This window comes from Notamacropus eugenii, chromosome 2 (genome assembly GCF_028372415.1).
Source record: "Notamacropus eugenii isolate mMacEug1 chromosome 2, mMacEug1.pri_v2, whole genome shotgun sequence".
NCBI classification, from domain to species: Eukaryota; Metazoa; Chordata; class Mammalia; order Diprotodontia; family Macropodidae; genus Notamacropus; species Notamacropus eugenii.
Window position 1 is genome coordinate 375,738,279 of NC_092873.1, and position 21,099 is coordinate 375,759,377.

At 37.2% G+C, this 21,099-nt stretch overlaps 1 protein-coding gene across 5 annotated transcripts in view; it reads left to right on the plus strand.

Moving 5' to 3' along the window:
* Positions 1-21,099, plus strand: part of AATF (apoptosis antagonizing transcription factor) — a 110,554-nt gene that overhangs the window by 47,987 nt on the left and 41,468 nt on the right. For all 5 annotated transcript variants that reach the window (XM_072646956.1, XM_072646955.1, XM_072646954.1 and 2 more), the window contains exons 9-10: positions 10,664-10,731; positions 12,396-12,476. In XM_072646956.1, the coding sequence (XP_072503057.1) occupies positions 10,664-10,731; positions 12,396-12,476 (149 nt within the window). The remainder of the gene's footprint in view (positions 1-10,663; positions 10,732-12,395; positions 12,477-21,099) is intronic.

Sequence of the window (21,099 nt, forward strand, 5' to 3'; positions counted from 1 at the left end):
TTAAGCACAGGCTTCTGGCAATTTTATAATGAAGAATTTGATGCTCCTCAAGAATCATGGAACTCTACCAATTACCATTAAATTAAGCACAGTGCCTTACTATTAAATATTAGTGTGTTGCTCTTAGAAGTTAACTGTCATTTGAAAATGCTTAACAATGTAAGAATTAGTTGAAAGTTCTCTTCCTGGAGAGTTAGCTATGAGGGATCTATACAGTCTAGTGTTTGAATCCTATATGAGATCTTCCCTTGACAATGTGATGGAATCATAGGGTTAAGGCATCCCTCTGCATTTCCATGATTTTGTTAGATCCCATTTCATGTACATGAAACCCAGAGTTGTATCATTTTAGCAAGTGTGCATCTGATTTTGCATGGTCTTCTAACACATTTTCAAAGGAGGGAGGAAGATTGTCTCAATAACCTTATTAAAATTTGAGTGGAGAAAGTGAAGCAAAAAGAAATCTCTCTTCTAATATTAAAACACAACCTAGCTTAGTTTTTAATAATATCACTTGTGTTCATTAACAGCAGAATACTCCTTTACAAACACCTGATAGATTTCCTAAAGGCATTTATTTGCCCATATTAACCAGAATAATCTTAGGAGTTCCTGTCTGATAAAAGCCCGGAATGATGCAAGTTACCTCTTCTCCAGTATTGTAAACCCATAGTGAGAAGACAAATGTAGCTACTAGTTCCCAAAGCAAATTATCAAATGAGAAAGTCCTTTAGTTTTGGTCCGGAATATAACTTGAAGCATAAGCTGGAATAAGTTCTGGAAGTCCTGCTAATGGAATCTTATGAAATATGACTATGAATGATTTTTCTGTACCTCTTTTACAACATAAGTGCAGCATTTTAGGCCCTTAAAAAGAGAAGTTAGCAAGAAGTATCCTGAATGAGATAGTAAGCAGGGGTCCTAAGCCATAATCACTTTCCTTATTACAGTAAGACCCACTGAGATCATTGCTCCTTTTTGCACTGTTGAGAAATAGTAGGCCTAGTGAACTAACTCACCTAGACCTTTGTATACAGTTCATCTTAGAAACACCTTTTGTCTGCTATTTATTTATATGGAAAGTGGGGAAAGAAAGAAAGAGAACTCTGACTCAGATAAAGAAAGACTTTTAGTGTTGAAATTGCTTAATTCTTACTCTGCCTTCACACATCAGGGCTTAATGCTGATGGTGATTTACTTACACTTCCTAGTTAATAATTAGACATTGGGAGACACTATATATCACAGCTAATGAAATAGATGGGATCTGATGAGAAAGTTTTCTGTTTTGACTAATAAATTTTAGCCTCAATGGCCAAGCTTAGTGAAATATTAGAGCTTTGTAAGTATTTTAGGACTTTATGCTGAGAAAACAGTGTTACTTTATTCAGTAAATGAATTTATCATTCATTTGGAATCATAAGCCTTAGATAGCTCTGGAGTATAGGCAGAATGCAACACTGAATCACTAAGCGGAAAAACTAATCAAATCCTTAAAGACCCGAGGCAGTGAGGCAGAGATAGACAGACTTTTCCAGTGGTAGCCTCTGGCTATATCCCCTTTTATTTTAGTAACCAGCAGTAGGTAATTTATAACTTCACTATTAAGAGTTATACTAGTTATAACATGTTTAGTAGCTTTTATTTGTGTATTCTGATTTCTCTGCTTGCATTTCCCTTTCTGAAAATATTGCCTTTTCACTTTCAGTAATTAAATGGCCTTCTCTAGTCACCATGTCATGAAAACTGTTATTTAACAGTACTAATGTAGCTTTTATCCACGGTGTGAGGAACAAAGAATCGCCTGGCCCATGATCATCCAGTGTAAAAATGTAGCAACTCCTAATTTGTTATGTCTGGCCTCTTAATATTAAAATTAGTTACTTCTCTAGGTCTATTTGTATGCTAGCCATTGGGGGTACCTGTTAAGCCTGGACTAGAGCAAGCTAATGAGTCTTTTGGTAGAAAGTCATGTCTAAGATCATAAGATCTGCATGAGTCTTCAAAGTCTTGACATTGTTTTCACTAACCTGATACAATCAATCCACAAACCTTTATTAAAGCAGTTCTGTACGTCAGGGCCAATGTTAGGTGCTGGAGTTACAGATACAAAGACTGAAACAGTCCCTCTTCTCAAGGAGAATACATTCTAACAGGAATGGGACTGGGGGAGACAAAAGGTAAATATGTATAGAGGGGAGGAATATGTACAAAGTAGTTAACACAAGGTAGTTAGAGAGAGGGGGCACTAGAAGTTAAGGGATCAGGAGAGGCTTCATGCAGACAATGACGTCTGAGTTGTGTCCTAAAGGGAAAGGGGGGACTCAAAGGCAGAGGTAAGGAGGGAGAGCATTACAGGCATGGAGGATGGCTCTTTTAGGAGCATGAAGAACAGAGTGAAAGCCAGTTTGTCCAGATCACTGAGTGCAGGATTGAGAATCATATGCAATGTGGCTGAAGAGGTTCAGGTTGTAAAGGGTTTTAAAAGATAAATAGAGGAGTTAGTTTGATCCCAGAGTAATAGGGAGCCCCTGGAGTTTGATAGGGGAATAGCGTAGATCTGTGCTTAAGGGAAATAACATTGGCAACAATGTGGAAGAGGGACTAGAATGGAGAAATGCTTCAGTCAAAGAGACTAATTCATTAAGAGACCGTTGAAGTAGTTGTGATGAAAAATAGTAAGAATCTGGAGTGACTTGGTGAATATAGAGAAGGGGTCAGATACCAAAGATACTGGGAGGATAAAAATGGCAAGATTTGGCAACTGATTGGCTAGGCTAACAGAATATGAGGAGTTCAAAATAATGGTAATTTTTGATGGATCTCAGGGACTAGAAGAATAGAGGTGCCTCCAACAGAAATAAAGGTATTTGAAAGGGGGATTTGGGGGATGGTAAAGATAATAATTTCTGTTTCGGACATGTGAAGTGTGAGATGTCACCAGGGTGTTCAGTTTGAAATGTGCACTTGGTAATTGGTGGTAATGCAGTACTTAAGCTCAGGGGAGAGACTGGGGCTGGATGTACAGTTGTGAGAGTCATCTGCATAGAAATTATAATTAAACACATGGGAACTAATGTGATCAGAGATTGTAGAGAGAGATGATGCAGGACAGTGGGGGATGTAGCATGATGTAGATGATGAGGCCAGCAAAGGAGACCAAGAAGGAGCAGTCTCAGACAAGTTGGAGGAGAACCAGAATGGTGTCATGAAAACCTTAGAAAAGAAGGAGTGTTCAGGACAAAGGGTTGACAGATACACTGAAAAGGATGAAGATTGAGATAAGACCATCAGATTTGATAATTAAGAGATCATTTGTAACTTTAGAGAGAAATGTTTCAGTTGAATGATGAACTTGATTTTTCCTAATCTATAAAATGTGTTGGACAAAGTGAACTCCGAAATCCCTTCCAAATCTAACGTTTGGTGATAATGGATTTCTTAGGTCATGGTAAATGGGTTATTTACAGCATAACTCTTTACTATTGGAAGAACTACCAGTACTGACCAGGTCCTTCCCTTTTAAACTATTTCTAGCTCTAATAAGAGCAGTTCCCTGAAGCTACTTCTTTCCATCACCTCAAAACATGAGGAGGCCTTTGCTAAAAGAAGGCAAAGCACTCTTGGACCTAATGACGCTTCCCTGGCTTCCCCAATATAGCTTCCTGGTCATTTTAGAGTGAAAGGTGTCATACGAGGCCCACAACACTCCTGAGTATGGCCCAAATCAGATTAAAATGTAATTAGGAATATTTAACAAATAAAAATAGAACAAAACATAAATAATATTAATGTGTGGTTTTCTAAGTCAATATGTGGCTCACAGGGAATCCTTACATATGGTTTAGAGACCCCAGTTTCTATTTGAGTTTGACAACACTGACCTAGGGGCAAAAAAAAAGTTACAGCTCCATGGAGACTAGGCCTCCCAGAGTTAGCAGGTGCTTAAGACCATGTCCATACCCCTATCACCTACTTGGCTAGATGAGTTTCCAAATGGAGATGAAGGGGGCAGTGTCCAGAGCAGCTAAATGTCACTGGATCCTTGCTGTGTCAGGGCAAAATAAACCTCCCCTTTGTTAAATGTTCAGTGACTTGTGAGTGCCTCACTTCATCCCAGCATTGAACTTGAAACTAATTTGGAACTGCACCAACAGCAGTCTAGAAAGCCTGGAAAAATAGAGTAAAAGTTGTTCACAAGAATCATTACAATAAGAAGAGGTCATTATTTCTGAACAATTTCCTAATCTACAAAAGTGAGAAGTCTCTGCTCTAAGAAAGTACTTGGAAGATTAGGTTACTTCAACAATTAATAATGGATAATGGATAATAATGGATAATGTAGGTTCAGTGTTAGACTTGAAATTTGGAAAGACCAGTGTTTGAATTTTGCCTTTGACACTTGAGTGATTTAGCTATGGTCATTCAGCTAACTTCTGAGCCTCAATTTCTCCATCTGTGGAATTTGTTGTGAGGCCAAAGGAGATAATATGGGTAAAGTGTTTTGGTGGGTTTTTTTTTTTACCTTAAATAAGGTAATTTCATACCTATATAAATTAGAAATCTTTTTACTATTGCTCTCATTATCAGGTTCACCCCTCCAAAACTCAGTCAAATTAAATGAGGCATGAGGAAGTAGTGATAGCCTGTCTGTTCCTGATCCAAATCATCACTGATAGGTTTAGTAAAATAATAAGACTCATATAATTAGCACATTATTTTTCAGGCATTGATTTGTTCATTTTCATGTATTTTCCATGCCCCTGGTCTTTCCTTCTCTCCACTAATTTCTTTTTGGCCATTCTATAACTTATAACTATAAAACCTTTCTGTGAAGAAAAGAGGAAGACAAACTCAAAAAGCTCCATTTTATATGTTATCAATTGTGATCATTTGGATGTGGAAAAATTTTAATCTGTCATCTCAGGTTGAGATTTTGGATTAAATTATTTGTGGATTTCCATCTCTCTGAGCTATACTTGAATTTCAGTAACACACATAATTAAGAGTCACAGTTGGCCCAGAGTTACCCAGAAATATGTTCTTGAAAAACACTGAAACTTGGAACCATGTTATATAACTAAGTTGGGGGCAGGGGAGTACAGTGATCAGAGTAGTGCATTTAGAGTTAGAGAAGCTGACTTCAAATTCTGAATTATCCCTGCTTCACTTTATGAATCCATGGGCAAAGAACTTAATGTCTCTGGTTCTTACTTCCCTCATATTTGTAGTAAAGGAGTTACAACTTGTAACTCGAAATCCATAATCTTATGAAGGCATTAAGTCTAGGAAATGTTGGAAAATGGGTACGTGTCCAAGATTTATTAATCTCATTTCATAAAAAAGATGCTTAAATATACAGTATTGTGATGGGAAAAATAGCCCTCTTGAAACACTACTCACAAATTAAAAATGCTGTGAGGTAAAAAAGGGGACACAAAAAGATAGGTGGAAGAAGGCCAGAGATCTTTCCTCACCTTTTAAAAGCCATATAGGAAAGGAGAGAAAGGGCACAACTTCACAGCTTTCTCTTAGTTAGGATGTGTAATGGATGGTAGATTGTCATATCTTCCACTAATTTGCAAAGTTCTTTTAGGTTGAGTTCCTTTTTAAAAATACAACTGCCTGATCCAGCCATTTTGGAGAACAATTGGGAACTGTGCCCAAAGGGCTACAAAAATGTGCATACCCTTTGACCTAGCAATATCGCTTCTAAGGCTATATCCCAAAGAGATCGTAAAAATGGGAAAAGGTCCCACATGTACAAAAATATTTATAGCAGCTCTTTTTACCAAGAACTGGAAATCAAGGGAATACTCATCAATTGGGGAATGGCTGAACAAGTTGTGGTATATTAATATAATGGAATACTATTGTGCTATAAGAAATGATGAACAGGAAGACTTCAGAAAAGCCTAGAAAGACTTATATGAACTGAGGTTGAGTGAAATGAGCAAAACCAGGAGAACATTATACACAGAAACAAGCCACAGTGTGGGAGGACTGTTTCTGATAGACTTAACCCTTCACAGCAATGCGCGGATCTAAACATTCCCAAAGGACTCTTGAGGCAAAATGCCATCCACATCCAGAGAAAGAACTATGGAATCAGGACTCAGAATGAAGAAGACAGTTTTCTCTTGTGTTATGTTTTGTTTTGTTTTTTTCTCATGGTTTCTCTCATTTGTTTTAATTCTTCCATGCAACATGACTAATGTGAAAATGTGTTTAGTAAGAATATATTTGTAGAACCCACATAAGACTGCATGCTGTCTCGGGGAGGGAGGGAGAGAAATTTTAATACTTATGAAAGTGATGGTTGAAAACTGAAAACAAATTAATTTAAAAAAAGATTTACAAAATGTTCTAAACAAAATAAAAATACAGCTGCTTCCTCAGAGAGTGCCTATATATAGTGCTTTGATATTTACAAAGAGCTTTGAACCACAATATTCCTGTGAGGTGTTAAAATATTATCACCTCTATTCTGCAGAAAAGGAATTGGAGGCTCAGAAAGGTTAAGTGATTTATTCTTGCTCCCCCAGCTAGTAAGTAGCAGAGCCAAAATTTAAGCTTAGTTTCCTACGCCAGCGTTTATTTCACTATAAAAATGTTTAAACTTCATTTGCATTTAGTTTGACTACTTTAATCTGATTGCTAGCATCAAGCTAAGCAGTGTGAATAGGGGAATTTTAATTGAGAGGTAGGGGAGGAAAAGTAAAGAAGAAACTTTTGGAGGTTAGGGCATTTTTTTTTTTTTTAGGAGGGGACACCACATGTGGGCTGGAGTCCTAGATTAAGGAGTTGGTACAGCCAGAGGATCACATGGGGTTACTTGATGAGTAGAGGGTGAGTTAGATAGCATGCTAAAAATATGAGAAAGAGCACAAAAAGGGAGGTGGAGGGCACTACTGATGTTGGCACACATTGCGTTTTCACTGGAAATGACTTTGGTGCCAGTGAGCACCATTAGTGCCCACTAATGGATGCTCACTTAGGTACACATCTAGCACATTCTGTCAGTGTCAAGTAGAGTATTGTGTAAATTGAAACGTTGGTATCACCATATAAAGCATGGAAAGGTATTCTCCAACTAACATCGTTAAATTGCTCTGTGAAAATTTGATGTTGGACAAAAAAACATTACAAACGTCCGTTGTTTCCATAGGAACAATGTTCTTAATGGGTGCTGGCCTGAACCTTACAGTGGGGTTTCTGGGCCATTAAGTGAGATTTGGCAATATACCACATTAATAACATTGTATAAAATGATGTTGCCCAGGCAGCACTTTACCATGTCTACATGCCTATAGAAGTCAGTGTAAATTGAAGCTGTAATTCCAAGTCAGACTGTATCTACGTTCCAGCTTATAAAGATTTCCTGTAATGTTTGTTTAGTAGAAGACAACATTTCTACCTGTGGGAATTGGCGCATTGTGGATATTAAGATTAAGGAAGTTTAAACCATCCCAGGTTACGGTTGGTCAAAAAAAAGTAATAGACTTATAGGACCATAAAATGTGGAACTACAATGGAATTTAGAGATCATTTAGTCCATTTCCTTCATTTAACAATTGAGGAAACTGAGGTCTAAAGTGACTTGCCCACAGTCATGTATTTATGAGTAGTAGAGCTAAGGTTAAAAGCTAGGTGTTCTGACTCCAACAGCTTTGCTGTTTCTTACTAATTTATGGAGGTGTATATGGAATGCCTTGGGGGAGTTACTGTCAGTGATACCATCTTTCATAATGATACAAAAAATTAACAGATACTCAGGTGCCTGCCTTTCTCATTTCCTCTACTTCTCATGGTGCCCCTGATTCTAATTCTACTCAAGATGGAGGTTACCTTTTGATACCTAATTGGCTGAAAACCAGAATTCATTTTCTTATGGAAATAATGTAATTAGTAGTGATTAGGTATGTGCAGTTTTGGTTCAAAAAAGCACTTATTAAGTATCTACTCTGTGCCTAGGCATTGTAGTAGAAAAAAAAGACAAAAGGAGTAACTGTCCTCAAGGAGCTTACAGTCTACATTATAGACCAGGGAGTTTGTGGATTGCTAAGAACATTAAAGTACATTCATTCTAATTCTTCCATGAGAAACTGTTCTGAGTGCCTAAATGACTTAGATGCTTTTCAGTTTTTGAACCACATTTGTAAGTTGCAGACTGCTTGTATAAGTGATAACTGAATAGAAAGGCATGCAAGGACATTTAATGAATTTCACCATCACCTGAGAGGATGCATTATAAATTTTGTGTAGTCACAGAAACTACTTAACTTTGGAAAAAAACTCAGTAACTTTAATAGAGATGTGAATTTTAATCCTAGTTAATTTTAATCCTAGTTTAAAAACAAAATTATTTTTTAAAGCAGAACTCAGTGCAAAAGTACATTTTGCATCCCACATCCTAAAAGCTTTATCTCTCAGTAACTATTGAAAAGACCATCTTCTTCTAAATTTGATATAAGTAACAAACATGTGAACAACTTGCTTGTTTTCTCATTCCTGCCCTGGTTATAGCAGAGTCCTCTGAAACATTGGAATGAGTAAGCTAGACATAACCAGAAAGTCTAATGAAAAGAAGTTCCTATATAATGAATGACTAAAGAGAAATAGCAGCATAAGTCACGTGGCTACTAAGGTTGACAGGCCATATTTTAAAATGTAGACCAGAATATTTAACATATGCAGTGTGCTCTAAAGTAAAATGCTACCCAACTTGGTGTTTGGATGGTAGAAACCACTGCAAGCCTAATAGATCTGTTGAAGTTGTGCAGCTCCAATGCTCAGACTTAAAGGAAGGCAGAGATGGGGCTTCCTTCTGAAGAAAGCATTCCTGTTGTACCAGTCAAGGCTACTATGTGCGTTTCCTCCCTCATGAGTGTTACTGCCCTTATGCCAAGGGACCAGAGAGATTAGGAAACCCGGAACAGTAGTGATCCTTGTGGAAAAAGAACCACATAAGGTAAGGGCAATGAAAGGCAGCTATTTCATTCTTTTTTTTTTTTTTTTTAACTCTCCCTCCTACCTGGCTTTTGACAGAATATTGACTAGAAACCAGAAGCCCATTTTTGCTTAGCCTTAAGGGCAACTGTTTACAGAGTCGCAGTGTTACATAGGTTTACTGTGTCGTATGTCTGTGTAACACTGGATTTGGATCTTGTATTTAGCTGCCAGAAGTGACTGTGATGAAGTAGGAGAGATAAACTGATAGATTGGCTGCCAGAAAGATGTTGGGAATCAATCAGATAAACAGGGCAGAGAAATAGCTTGCTGTTTTCTAGTGATAATAAACCAGTGGCCTCTGGTCCCTGCATTTTTAAATGTAATTGCTGTGGTAATAATCTCCAAAATAAGCAAATGAAAAAACATCCTGGGAGGTTTTTTAATTGCGATTGAGATACCCTTTTCCCTGTTGCAATAAAAATGCATCTTAAGGAGGTGGGTATTTTTTTTTTTATGTGTTTTACTTCTTGGAATGCCTGCTTAAGTAAACAAATGAAAATTAAAAAGGAAACTATTTTCTTAGGAATTTATTCCTCCTCTTCTACCCTCCTAATGGGTTTAGCTATTTAATTTGGTGAAATATCTACATAGTTACATGTGCCAACCTTACAAGATAATTACTTATATGGGTTTAAAAAAAACAAAAACAAAACAGGCTATTGTTATCTGGTTAGGACAGTCATGTTTATTTTAATATCTTCTCAGAGGCTTTTCACTTGGAAGATTTAAAAAATTTTTCAATTCTACTGCAGATTCCTGGTTTTTGTAGTGAGTCAGGAGGGTTTACTTCCAGGATTTCATTATGACCTTTTAAAAGAGTTCCCATTCTGTTACTTATTGCCTCTCAATCCATTGGTTCACATTCACTTAAGACTTGAAGGCCTACTGTGAATTCTAAGATCTCTTTGTTACTGCTGATGGGCATTGGTAGCACATGTATTACAGCAATTAAAAGAAAATCAGGAGAATAATTTAGAGTTCCCTTCGAGTCACTTGCATAGAGTGAGAATGTGGGCCTGTGTATAGCAGGTGACTTATATTGTGTGATGGGTGACTTATTATTCTTTGACTTTCTCTTAGAAATCTGACTCTAAATGTGCTAGCACTTTATATACAGGTTCATCACTTTATAGTAATAGTTTTAGCTATGGGGAGAGTAAAGATGAGGTCTATACTTTTAATTATATACAACAAAGAATTTCTTGTAGGAGATTATAGGACATAAGTTAACCATCCACCATTGTCCTCCTGTTAGGAGGGGTAGGCTGATGTTGATTCCATTTTGCCACTGAGCCCTTCCTCCCTGACCTTTTAAAGATACTCCATTGATATCGACGGAGTGGACAAAACTAATCATAAAACGATGAAGGGAACGTTGCTCCCACACATTGATCCATTTGAAATGAACTGCAGGACAATAAGTCTTCCTAATGGACTTCTGTTCTCTGCTATAACCCTAGCCCCCTTTTTAAAAGATATGTAAATATGAAGGGGTTAACACGAATTCAGTCATGCTCTTGCCACTGGGTTGTGTCTTATTGATTGTAATTTTAGAGCTGTCCCTATGCCATTCAGAATTCCTACTGTGTGTCCTTTTGAAGTCAGTGCTTGGAGATGATGAATAAATCAGTTGCTTTCTTTTCTCTTCTAGCTCCTCCGAGAACTCATAGAACGGAAGACCAGCTCCTTGGATCCTAATGACCAGGTGGCCATGGGCAGGTAAAAAGTCAGATATACTTTTCTCTTCATCCATGGAAGCTTGTGTAACATTTTTTCCTTTGACTCTCCTTAGCCCTACAAACATCACTCAAAGGCAGTGATTGATCTCAATTATAAAGCTCAAGTACTTTAATAGAAACCATTGAGACAAAACATCAGAAATCGTCATATGTAATCTGGGACTGTTATTCCTTTGGTTATTTGTAAAAAGTATAAAATGTGCGTATGTATTCTGTTTTTGTTGTTGGTTTTTAAAATGGTCCTCTTGATTTCAGATGTGATCCTTTTTACTTGCTTACTTACCAAAGGGTAAACAGCAAACACTGAATAAGTGCTGCATGCTGTCAGAATTTGGCCTTGCATCACAACAGGTCCCTTGCTCATAGTCAAATCTGCTTTGTTAAGACTACCCCAGTATGAGACCTGCATCTCTCCCGTGAACGATTCAACTCAATTAGAAATTAGAACCCAGCAACATTGCTCAGATGTCAGAGTAGAATGTAAAATAGTGAGGGAAGCTCATGTGTGGGGGGAGGGGGGGAGTGGGTGTCTGCCTCATCCTGCAGTTGGAAAATAAAAACGGCACTTAGAGTACTGCCTAATGAATAGTATACATTAAATAGCCATGAACCATGATTTGAAAAAGCATAAAAGGAGACAAAAGCTGGAAAAGCCAGAATGGGATTCTGGGCAGAACAGCATTTGGGGGAAGCCAAAGAATGCAGTGCTAAATTTGTGGTGATGAAATAATTTTATTCAAGTAAAATATTACTTGAATTTTAGGGTAATGTGTCATGGTATTTTGTGTGTCTGGAATATTGTGGAGAACTATTCACTATAAATTTAACATGATAGAGCAAAATTACATTTAAGTGGTGATTATATTATACATTTATCTGACTTTACAATAAAATAGATTATGGTAATTAAGATTATATTAAGATTGCAGTAATTGGATTTTGCTAGATTTTTTTCAGATGTCGAGTTTTCATTGTGTAAATCAGGTAAAATGACTAGCTTATTTTTTCTTTCTTTTTTTAAACATTTGTTCCCATCAGCAATTTATGAAAACTTTCTTAGCTAACTACCCTTTACTTGAAAAATTAACTCCTTAATGCCACTCCCCATTGAAAATGACCACAGAAACAAGTTTATTATTTTCTCAACTTTGTCTCCTTCTTTAGGTAAGCAAATTTAAAAGCAATCAGTGTGATATTTAAAATTGGACATAAACATATCTAGGTATGAGCAAAGGAAGACTTAAATTTACATATCTGTATTTAAATCAGTTAGAGGTGGCAACAATAATTTTCTTTAAAACTTAGACATTTAAAGCATTTCAGGAAGACACAGCATTTCTACTAAGTTGACTATTTTTCTGAACCCTGGCAAATTTAGCACCTGTCACAACTGCTCCATATAGTAAGGTTCATTGTTAACCAAATTTGCCATAGAGGTTCATAGGTTGCCTTTTGGGTTTTTATAGTTGCCAAAATGCTTCTCAGTTAATTAGTCACTTTGGTCACCAGTTGTCTTGAAGAACAAGTTGATAGGCTGATGACTTCTTTCTGTAAGATTATTAGTGAGAGTGGCTCCCATTTGTTATTCTGTATGTAATAATTTCTGCTTGTGATCTTACCTAACCTTTTCTGTGGGTATTCTAGGCAGTGGTTGGCCATCCAGAAGTTACGAAGCAAAATTCACAAGAAAGTGGATAGAAAAGCCAGCAAAGGGAGGAAACTCCGGTGAGTTGTAACTTTTGTATCTCAAAGCATTGTGGTTTGTCTTTGTTTTTGCTATATTATATTGTTACAGTTGTCCTGATACTTCTTTATATTGATTTTTTTTGCTACTGACTTTCTGTATGAACTTCTGCATCCTCCACCTTATAAGTCTAAAGTGATGATAACAATTCTTGATACTTTCTCATGACAATGCATGGATAGAGGAGATGTGTGCAGAGTCCTTCAGAGAAAGGCAGTGGAAAAAGATTATCTTTGGAGTTTTGTTTTAATGCAATTAATAAAATATTATAGTGCATCTATTCCATCATCTTGAGAGTTGTATGTTCATTGCTTAGTGGAGGAGGCATGGGACTTGGATTCAAATTCCACTTAAGATGCATATTAACTAAATGACTCTGGGCAATCCATTTAACTTCTCAGTGCCTTGGTTTCCTCATTTGTAAAATGAAGAGTTTGGACTTTATGGCCTTTGACTTAGGCTCTAAATCAATTGTTCTTAACCTGGAGTCCATGCACTTGGTTTTTTGTTTTTGTTTTCATATGTTGATCACTGTATTTTAGTATTAGTTTCTTTTACAGTTCTGTGTATTTTATGCATTTAAATACATCATTCTGAAAAGGGGCCCATAGATCTCACGAAACTGCTGCCAAAGGGGTCCAGGACACAAAGATGGCTAAGAATCCCTGTTCACAGTCTGTGATCCTCTAGTCATTGATTTAGTTTCCTGGGCTTTTTTGATTCCATGTACTTACAAAATATGGTAGCAAAATATTTTCAGTTAAAAGGCCATGACATTGTGCTTGTGTATATATGGAACATATGTGACAGAAAATTTTTAAAATCCTCCTTTACTCAGTGTTTTAAGGGAAAGTAGAGATTTTAGTCACTGAGAAAGCCATCACTTAAAGGGATTGCAACTGGAAGAAGGACCAAGGGCAAGAATTGGAATGCTTGGGCTTTTCAAATCAAATATTTCCAGAAAATGTGTTTTTCATCATAGATGTAAACAGACCTAAGCTCAGAAGAAGCCACATATAATTCAGAAGGTCATTTGAGGAAAGGTATAATCATAGGAAAGACTTTGAGCAGCTAGCCAGTCCAATTTCCCTGCCTTAAGGGAGCAGCTACCCACTGACAAATGTGAATCCATTATCTTTTTAAACAGCTCCAGAGGAGATTTAATAACCATCCTCCAGAACTGATACCAGTATCTAACAACTCACCATTAGGAGAGCATCTTTTTATCTAACCTAAATCCTTCTTGTTATAATTCTTTCTTCAGAGGAGATAGGAGGTAATTGTTATCCTTTCCTTAAAGATGATTAATCAGTTAATCAAAAATTGATTAATCACTTACTGTGTACCAGACACAGCTACAAAGATGAAAATGAAATGGTGCTATTTACATTCTGGTGGGGGTTGGGGAGAAGGAACAACATATAATATATATGAGTATAAACAGAATGAAAATATACAGAATATATACCCAAAAAAGTAAGATAGCTAATAAGGGTGCTAGATAGAGGTAATAGTACTTGAGTTGCCACCTAAAGAAAACTAGGGATTCTGTGAGGTGGAGAAGAGAGGGAGAGCATTCTAGGCATGGTGGTTGGTGAGTACAAAGGCACCAAGATGGGAGGTGGAGTGATATGTATGAGGAACAGAGACAAGTCCGGTTTGGTTGAATCATAATCGAGCTAGGAGGGGAATAATGTACAATGAAGCTGAAAAGATAGGTTGGGGCCAAGTTTTGAAGGGCTTTAAAGGCCAGAGAGAGGAGTTTATATTTGATTCTGGAAGTAATGGGGAGCCACTGGAGTTAGAGTAGGGCAGTGACATGAATGGGAAAGATAACATGTTCTCTTTTCGACCTTTTGAGTTTGAGGTGTCTATGACACATCCATTTTGAACTGTAGTAAGCAATTAGTGATATAGGACGAAACTCAGGAAAAAAGAATGGGACTGGATATATGTCTCTGTGAAACTCTACTTAGAGATTGCAAAAGACTGAAGAGTGAGTAAAGGGTAAGGAAGTGGAAGCAGCAAACAGAATTTTTTCCAACAATTTGACCAAGAAGGGAAGAGAGATTTGGGGTGATTTTCAAGTCTTTCAACATTTTCTTTGTAGACAACCTGAGGATTTCAGGACTGGATTACATATTCTAGTATATCAGTTAGTCAGCAAGCATCTATTAAATGCTCAGCATGTGCCAGGCACTGAACTCAGCTCTGGGAATACAAATACAAGCAGAAAGAAAGACAATTCCTTGTCTCCAAGAGCTTCCATTCTAATGGGGGAAGACAACACAAAAGGAAGCTGAAAATGAAGAGTGGAGTACCAATTGAAAACATACGGTGGAGGTGTCTACATTGAAGCTTGGTGAGAAGTGTAAAAGCTGGCCTGGGCACCCTTCTTAAGTGGGAGTTCTGGGAGGAGAGATGTTCAATCAGAGGGAAGACTCGAGAGACAGAGGGTGCTTCCATGGTGTCAGGACTAAAGTAGTCTCCCATGATAAAGAATTTTCTGGGGTATGATGGAGGAGTTCTGATTGCAGCTTGATGAGAAACGAAGTATTTAAATAGTGTTGAGTTGAGATTAGGTAATTTTTATCTTCCAACTTTTGCTGTATAATACTGTACTTTTAACCTTGATAGCATTTTATTTCAAGTGTGTGATTAATTTTTTTTAATTAAAGTAATATCCTGTTATATTGTAGTAGTTGGTCATATGGTAAGAGTTAATGATAATTGTTGGATAGTCTATGTGTGTCATAGATATCCATGTCAGAAATACATAGGAAGCCACATCATGTTTGGGGGATCCCTTGTAGTAAATTCATGAGTGTCACACAAGATGGTGTGGATGAATTGAAATCTGATTTGGTGGAGGGATCCCCACATCACAGAGATATCAGAATAGTGAAGTACACTGTAATTATACATGACTAACTGCTTATCTTCTTGAGTTTTTATAATTTGTTGGCATCCCCCCAGCCCTAATAAGAAAATGTATTACCTTTTCCTCTACTCCCTCCATCTATTGTGCTGTATTTTAGGGGACTTTAAAAATGTTAGTGTAGACTTTTTATGTTGTAGGCTCCATGAAGACAAGGACCATGGCATCTTCTTCTTAAGTATCACTCCCCTTGTGGCCTGCTACAGTTTCTTACATACCTTAGTCTACCTTTAAATGTTTTGGACAGTGCTTATCAAGTAATGAGAAATGTCTATAACTGTAACCATAACCTAGGTGGAGAAATCTAAATGAATGTTGGAGGAGAAATCACTTTAGAAGCATGACAGATAGTTTAGCAGGTGAATGCTGTCTCTTGAGTCTCACAAATCATAGTAATAAGTTCATCAGACTTGGTAGTTCTCAGTGTAAAAGGATGGAGACATGGTTTGTTTCAGTGGTAACTCTTTTCTCATATTAGCCTTCTTAAACTGTTCATTAGATTATAAGGAAGGAGTTGTACAGGCTGTTTCCTGTGCCTGGAATGCTTGGGGAAACTATTAAAAGCCTCCTCTTCCTTCAGGGTCCAGCTTGGGATCCCCCTGTTACAGAGCCTTTGAAGAAGTATTGCTCTCTGGATGGAATCCGCCCCTTCTCAGGTTTCTCCTAACTCTTTGTCTCAATCCTTTCTCTTTCCTCATCAGTAATCTTGCATTATGTTTATTTCTGTAAATCTCCCACTTCCTGATAGGAGGTGGACTTCTTAAAGGCTGGAACTCTGTTCTGCAGGCCTAAAATAGTGCTTTGCATATGGTAGGCACTTAGTAGTTGTTAATTAAATCAAAAATGACAACTTTTGCTAATAGAATATTTTGCTAGTAATTGAAACTTTGTTTCCCTGAGAGTCATAGTCTCTAGAAAGACAGTCTTGTCATTTTTTTCTGGTAAAATTACCTTTTTGGAGATACTTTCTAAGATTGGGAAACCTCAGGGATTATGGACTGCTTAGGCTTATAAGGTGCTTGTAGAATTGCTCCAAAACCTTATGCTAGGTCAGTCTTTCTCACATGAAAATTTTGGCATTTCATTTTTTTTTTAATTTTATTTTTATTTTTTAATGTTTAACAATCACTGCCATACAATTGAGATTTTATCCCCCCTCCACCTACCCCCCACTACCCCCCTCCCTCCCCGCGACTGCATACAATTCTGTATAGATTCTACATATACTTTCCTATTGAGTATATTTTCACTATAGTCATGCTATGTAGTCAGACTAAAATAGCATTTCATTTTTTTTATTAGCTTTTCTTTCACTTATCTTATCAGTGTTAACTCTTGCCTTTACTCTCACTGTGGCGTTTGTCCATTTTGTAGTGTCTTGCATTGCTCCCTTTTACATCTGTGTTACTTCTGATTATTTGACTATTTCAGTTGATTTGTAGTTGTCTTTTTAATGGTATTAACACTTTTCACTTTGAGTCCTTTGTTTTTTGAATAAATTTCTGTTATATTGGTTTTTCTTTGGTGTTTCTGGTGATTTTTTTGAGGGGTGTTTGAGGATAATGTATATGGTATGGCACCCTGGCAAGGCTTCACTATCCACTTCAGCTTCACCATCATGATTAGCAGCCTCCATAGCCTTTTGATTTTGAATTATGTACCTTGAGTTGTCTTTCCAAGTGTTGGTGCCATTACCCATGTTACACCCAGGTCACTGTGTGACTAACCCAGCTGTGAAGTGCCTCGTGGATTTGATTAGGACCATGCAGTCAATAGTGGACTTTTCCCATGTGTCAGGCTAACTCATCTGTGAAGACTAAACTAGTACGTCCTGGCCCCATACTGGTATCGTGCTTTTAATCTAGGGGGCCCAGATTATGTAAGAACAGAGTCTGATGATTTAGAAATTGGTTTGCTTTTTTTTATTAATGATTTTCTATTTTGGAATGACATAAAACCCTTAAGAGTATAGAAGAATCCTAGTTGAACACATGGTTTGTGATGAGTTTGTTTTACAGGAAACTGTTTAAATCTGGAGTTTGAATAGGGTCATGTGGAAGGTCAGTGGAATGAGTAGAGTCAAGTTTGGCATAAAGTCTCAGGGATGTCCACAGTAGCTTCTTAAAAACAGGAAGAATTACTTTGTGCCAGGCAACGTTGAAAATTATTGACTGTCAATATTTTTTCTGTCAGTCTCATATATAAGTGAATCTTGTCATGATTGCAACATAATGAGTGAATTACTCTCAGATCTTTTATAATACCATCTCAGAATCGAGGGGACTTCAGGAGTCATCTTGTCCAAACCCATCCCCAAACCAAAAATCTCTACAGCAGTCTCGATGAGATCATCCAACCTCTCTTTGAATACTTTCAGGAACAGAGTACTCACTACTTACTGAAGTAGCACATTCTATTTTTGCATAGCCCTAATTACTATGAAATTTTTCCTGTTTCCCTTCCCCTCTTCCCTCCTCTTCTTTCCCTTCCTTCCTTCGATCCCCTTTACATAACACATTAAAAATCCTAGTTTTATACCTCAGGAACCTAGGAGAACAAGACTAATTCCTTGTCCACATGATAGCCTTTCAAATATTTAAAGACTATATTACATAGTGTCTCAAAATATACTTTATCTTCCCCCCAAGGTTCTCTTTCTCAAACTGAATATTCCTAATTTCTTCAACTGATAATCTTATGATATGGTTTCTAGTTGTCTTTCCTAATAACTGTCCTTGGACATGCCTTTATCACTGTTGAAATATTTCTAATTTTCAAGATACGGTCTGCCCAAGGGGAGAGTGTGCTGGAAGTTTAACTTTTCTTGTTATGGTCACTCTGTTTCTATTAATGAAGGGTCAGATTTCTCTTAAAATAGGTCCTGAACTAATGGCCTTTTCTGCTATCCTTTGTGGTATAGAGATTATCCTTAGTTCTCAGAGGCTATACTGGTAGGGCACAAAATCTGGTAAATTCTATCAACCTGAAAAGTTTTCCAATATGGGCCCTCTAATGTCCTCTGACATTTAGCCTAGCTAAATTCAGAGATGACTATCAATAGGAGTTTGACCACTAGATGATAAATTTTCTCTGGTAAGTCACAAAACTAACTACTAAGACTACTGACACTGGCAAAAGAAAAGGGGGACTGTAACTCAAGTCTCTACCTTCTTGATTGTTTGAAGTGACATTGACCTATCATGAGTTATCACTTTTGGGTCTAGTCATTAAGCCAGTTCTGAAAGTCTGTCTAACTCAAGCAGAACTGTGAAGTAGAGTAGCAGGAAGAAATCTATAATGAGCTCCTTCCTCCTCTTCCAACCCATCTCCCCACTCCCATACAGCTAGATCTGAAAAATACACAGCCCTGAATCCTAATAGGGAAATCTAAGAAGGGAAATCAGAATGAGTCATTTTCCCAGCCCAAATCAGTATAGGAATACAGTCTGCAGATACTGGGAATGGAGTCTGACCAGGAGTGTGCCAGATAGAGCAGCATTCCAGTTGCAGAGAGAGACTGTGCAACAAGGCAGTAAGTTCTCAATCCAGCATAGAAGGCCTAGCTTGGGTAGAGTTTAGGAATGAAAAAAAGAATCTACTGGTTACCTCCTTAAAGAAACCCCCAAATGAAAACTTCTAGGAACTGAATTATAGCCAATATCCCCCCCAAAAAAAACTATTGCAGCCACCTTAGAATAAGAGAGCTTAGAACACAGTATTCCAAAAAGCAAAGAATATAGGCTTACAATCAAGAAGAACTTATCCAGCAAAGTGGAGTCTAATGGTGCAGGGGAAAATACAGGTCTTTAATGAAATAGAGGATTCCAGGCATTCCTGATGACAGTGCCAAAACTGTTTAGAAACTTTGAAGTGCAAACACTGGAGTCAAGAGAAACATTAAAAGGTAAATGTGAACAAACAATCATAAAGGACTAAACAAAGATTGCTTATATCCTAATATGGGAAAATGGTATATGTGTCACCTCTGAACCCTACCATTATCATAGAGGGAGTCTTATGTAGGCAAAAGGCCTGAAAGAGTTCTATTATGTCTTGATGATGTTAAAAGAAGAATTGGAAAGGGAAGGGAAAGAGGAATACACTTTGTCTGGGAATGAGAGGAAAGTTAGGGAAAATCATTCTGCATAATCAGGGTAGAAATCTATCCAAACAAAGACGAAGGGTAAGGGATAGAGGAGCAACTGACATTTAAACTTCACTCTTTTCTGAACTGGTCCAAGGAGGAAAGAATATATACACAATTGGTTATAAAAATATATTTCATTCACCAGGGAAATAAGAAGGAAAGAGGAGAAGGGGTAATTGGAGGGCGTTAAGGGAGAGGCTAATCTTAAGCAAAACAAACTAAAGGATGTACAAAAATAGAACTTCTTGCAGTGACAAAGAATTGAAAGCTAAGGGAGGTGATGCTTAGAATTGGGGAATAACTGAGCAAGTTATGGCATATGAATATGATGGAATACTATTGTGCTATAAGAAGTGATGAAGGGGATGGTGTCAGAGAAATCTGAGAAGATTTGTATAAACTGATACAGAAAAAAGTGGGCAGAATCAGGAAAACAATTTAAGCAGTGACAATAATATGATAAAGACAAACAACTTTGAAAGACTTGGGGACTCTGATTAGCATAATGACGAACTATAATTCTAGAGGATTCAATAATGAAATATACTTCTTTGGAGAGAGGTGAAAGACTTAGTGTAAAATGAGACTTTTTTTGTAACAAGGATTTTATTTTATTTTTCTCATTGAGAGTGGAGTATAGGGGCAGGAGGGAATGAAGGTGAATTTTTGCTGATTGGAAAAAAAATTACCCTTTCATCGTATCCATAAGTATATCTTAGGAGATTTTGTGTCAAGTATCTTGCTGAAATCTAGGTATGCAATATTTATAATGTTCCTCAAACCTACCATCCAGTGTGAGGTTAATTTGGCATAACTCATTTCTAGTGAACTCACACGTTCTTGTAGTGATAACCATTTTCCTTTCTAAGAACTCCCAAACTATGTCTTTAATAATGTGCTCTGTGTTCCTGACTCCTTAGCTAGGAATCAAAGCCAGGCTCATCAGCCTTTAGTTTGAAGAATCTATATTCATCATTCTTTTTGGAAAGTTGGAACATTTGCTTATGTGTTATTCTGCCGCACTGCTGTGATCTTCCTTGGTTTTTCAAATATCACCAATAGTAATGTGACCAATGGTCACATCAACAAATTCTTTCAGCCTTCATTTACTTTACTTGAACAAATACATTAATTCCCTGGCATATTGTTTGTGTTGTCCTCATGATTTAAACTTGTTTTGTTCTCTTGGATTCTGACTTATCTTGAGTTTCAGATTCCCTGCAGTTAGCCATTTTTGTTCTATCCAGGGTAGAAAAAATGAAGTAAAATGGGAACTGAGCTATGCTGCTACCTTCTGTTGGGTGGCACTGGGGCCAGGCCTTTGTTTTTCCTCTTGCCCTGAGTGTTGCTTTACAAAACAAAACAAACATCCCTTTTTGATATCCAAAACATTTATGACAAATTTTAACTCATTCTGAGCTTTAAACTTCCTGGCATCCTGACTACAGCCATGTTATTTTTTGTATGCTCCTTCATCTACCCTCCTGATTTTCCTATTCTCTTGCTGTTTTTCTTGAAT